Consider the following 3,802-nt stretch of genomic DNA (forward strand, 5'->3'; position numbering starts at 1 on the left):
TCAAAACTATATCCTTAGGGGCTGGCAACGAAGTTGGAGTTGGCCTCGATCCATCCCAGGAAGAAGGACACGCGAGCGTAGACCGAAGGCATACCAATGGAGCAGCCGGCGGCTGATCCGAATGACACAATACCGATCTGGAGGCTTCCACCATCCTGAACAGCCAGCGGGCCACCGGAGTCACCGTTGCACGCCGAGCGACCGTTGTCTCCGCTCATACACACGTTCTGGGGCTGGATGAGGGCGGTGTTCCAACGAGCAATACAGTCGGCATTGGTCATGACCGGGTTCGTGGTGTACCTAACGACAGCCGAGGTGGCCTGGGTGGCATCCGAGGTACGACCGAATCCAGAGACGGTTCCCATGACTCCTCCGAACTGACGAGTGTCCGAGCGGCCAGGAAGACGAACAGGCTGGACGCGAGCGTTGAAGGTGATTGGCGAGTCAAGGCGCACCACAGCGACGTCATTGCGGATATTGGTCGGGGTGTACTGCGGATGGCGGATGATTCCACTAGTCGAGAAACGGATTCGTTGCTGCGTTGGCTCCTGGACATTGCGATTGTGAGCTCCCATAATGGCAGTACCTCCGGTGGCCAGGGTCGTAGCACCAGACACAACGCAGTGAGCAGCGGTCAGGATGTAGTTGTTGGTCAAGACGGATCCTCCACACAGACCGGTTCCGGCGCCGAACTCACTGAGCAGCGCAATCTGGTACGGGAACTGTCCGGGAGTAGCCTCATTGCCGTTAACGATGCGAGCCGATGGCCGCATGTGACGGTAGACCTGCAGCTCAGCCGGCAGACGGGCCCAGTAGTGATCGAAATCCTCGATCGGGCGCACCTTGGACCAATCGATATCGATCCATTCGGCACTGGCAACAGCGAGCAGACCAACGAGTAGGGCGAAGGTTTTCATCTTGACGATTTTAACTGACGAATGTTAAGTGCTGGCGCCTTTTATATAAAAACACCCAAAAGATTGTAAACGATTAGACAACGTGAGCATTATCAAAATTTCGCAGCAAGAAGTCTACGCATAACGTTGGTAATCTTTTGAACGTTGATTGATATCTCATATCTTGTAGACCTGTTTATTATTGGAGCTTGGGAAAACCAAGCAAATAAACCATGAGTGGGCGATTTCTTCAACCAAAACAATATACAACAATAGGTGTTCATCAAAGATAAACGAACAAACTAACATAAGAGTGTAAATTACTTTTTAAAACATCGTAGTAGGGTAACTGTACCAATAGTGGTGCACTTAGTAATGTAAATACCAATTAGGTGTAATTTACGAGTGTTAAGAACACAATATTCTACATATTTGAATCAATTATGATCGAAACATGCCTTTTCTTCTGAAAAACATCTATTTTCACCGTAAACTATACAAAATACACGAAAAAAAGCGTATTTTTCTTCCTAGTCGGTTGCTCCTATTATGGTGGTATGGTTCCTATAGTTGTGGTATCGTGTTCCTATAGTGGTGGTAGTACGAAAAACTTGAATATATTTTGACTATTACTTATTTTTGAAGCATATTTCAAACAGAACGGTAAAATACTCCTTGACCAATGCGTTGTCATTGAAAAGACTGTATTGTTTTACCGAAATATGTCCAATTTTAATTCAAAAAATATGCTCTGAATATTACAGCTCAAACTATAGTACATATATGCTTTATAGCGTATCCTTCGTCCGCTTTCTTTTTTCTTTCCTCTGCTTCTTCTGCTGAGCCTTCTCTCCAGTTCCGATTTGTTTATTTTGTAGAAACAGAATAAAATCACTAAATTTACCTGATTATATTGGCCAAAACCGGAATAAAACTAAAATATACTTATACTAAAAATCTATGGCTACTATAGGAACAGCTCTGGTTTTTGTGCCTATAGTGGCACTATGGTAAAAACTATGAAAATATAATAAAATTATGCTAAAATGCACTAAGTTCGTATAAATCAATTATATTGGGGTATGTCAGTAGCGAAATCATATGGTTTTAATGATTTTGCAGTGATTTATAGCCTTAAGGAAATCATGATATTCGTTATAGATTCTTAAGGAATGCAGCATGTTGGGACAACCTGTTTTGAAAATATGAATTTTGGAGCTTCTATATTACGGAATGAGATGGTTCATCTTTTAAACACTCCACAGAAGATCAAAGAACATTTCATAGAAGAACAAATAACTCCATTGTATATATATATCGGCGTAGAGCTAGGATTTTATTCCACTACAACCACTATTGGTACTAGCTCCACTATGGGTGCACTTACCCTAATGATCAACGCATAAAAAACTATTAAACAAATGTCGGGTGAGGTTCTACGTTAATTACCCATACACACTGAAAAATGTCTTCCATTTCACTTTCATTGAGGAAGAACCACGTCCGAAAAAACCTTTGCTAATGCAGAAACGAGACTTTTATCACTGGTGTGATCCGTTCACTTGAGACGAGTTTAATCAATAAGTCAACATTTGACTGGTCCACAAAATACAAGCATTTAATTTAGTAGGTTATTTATCATATTGCATTGATAAAACATTAAATTTAGTAGGTTATTTATCATATTGCATTGATGATATTGCATGTAATGTACATATCACTTGAACCGCCCCAAAAGAGCGCATAAGAAAAATAGACAATCGACTGGGCACCATAGCAGCGCCGTTCAAGTACTTGAAAACGGCTGGGCACCGTTCGTGATCAAAGAAATAAGAAATAAATAAATACATTGATTTCGGGGTTTAATTTGGCCACGATAGTGCGACAAAACACCACGCTAGTGCGGTGGGATCTAATCTCGAATCTGTCACCCACCGGTATTTCGAACGGCCTAGTTACGTTAGGGGATGTTGTACAACTTACCACTATAAAAAGTATAACAAAAATACACAAACAAATTTATACGACATTACATTTTTTCATTCGTTAGGAGAAACCTTGTGCGAGCTTGTCCCTCACGAGATACAAGACACTGGTTGTTGGAACAGCGAATAATCTTAATCATAATAAATTGATACCCAGTGAGCCGTAGCTAGTGAGCCGTAGCTAGGCATAGCGGTGGTTAGTAAGGACCGAATTGTACCTGGGTTGTGATAGGGAATCGGGAGCGTAAAGTAAAGGGCATATTGAGATAGAGAGAAAATGATATAAGGGAGGTCTTCCTCGATGGCACGCGAAGAAAGTTTTTGTTTCGGACTGTGCAACCGCTCGCTATACATATTTGAAACCTTCTGTAGTTAAAAGTTTTCAAGATTTACGATCCGAATAAATAGTTAACAGGTCGACGATACAAATAAGACTTAATTTTCCAACTATTTTTCAGTTTGATGAATACTTTCAGTAGACATTAAAAAAATCAGCCATAGCCAGAAGCGGATCAATCCGTTCGGGGGCCCCAAGCGGTTAGATAAACGGGGCCCTCCAGATATTTCCATTGCTCTAAGTGTTTCTATACTTATGGCCAAAATTGGACTTATTATTTACAACAGTTAGCAATCCTTTATACACATAAAGGACGCATATTTGCTTATTTTATGAAATCAGACATTAGATCTTCATTATCTGAAAATAATTACTCTGAATTAAGCAATCTAAACAAGTTTATCGCAATCGCAATAGGGGTTTTTTTAAATCGCTCTCAAATTATCAAATCTTTTTATCAATTTTAACAGCGATGACGAAAACATTTTAAATTTATTTTTTGCTGGTAGACCGTAAATTGAGAGCATTTGAAGTCAAACGGACATTATTAGATGAGAAAGAAGATTCATGAAAACATATTCTGC

General features: G+C 40.6%; 1 protein-coding gene across 1 annotated transcript; it reads right to left on the reverse strand.

Annotated features, from left to right (window-relative positions):
- Positions 1 to 14: 14 nt before the first annotated feature.
- On the reverse strand, positions 15 to 932 carry LOC131281327 (brachyurin-like). The gene has a single exon (XM_058310653.1). It carries the CDS (start codon positions 915 to 917, stop codon positions 15 to 17), a length of 903 nt encoding a protein of 300 aa, XP_058166636.1. The 5' UTR covers positions 918 to 932.
- Positions 933 to 3,802: the final 2,870 nt, after the last annotated feature.

The sequence above is a fragment of the Anopheles ziemanni genome, chromosome 2 (assembly GCF_943734765.1).
Source record: "Anopheles ziemanni chromosome 2, idAnoZiCoDA_A2_x.2, whole genome shotgun sequence".
NCBI classification, from domain to species: Eukaryota; Metazoa; Arthropoda; class Insecta; order Diptera; family Culicidae; genus Anopheles; species Anopheles ziemanni.

Coding starts and splice junctions, on each gene's coding strand:
- LOC131281327 (XM_058310653.1), bottom strand. CDS start 917: ATGAAAACCTTCGCCCTACTCGTTGGTCTGCTCGCTGTTGCCAGTGCC.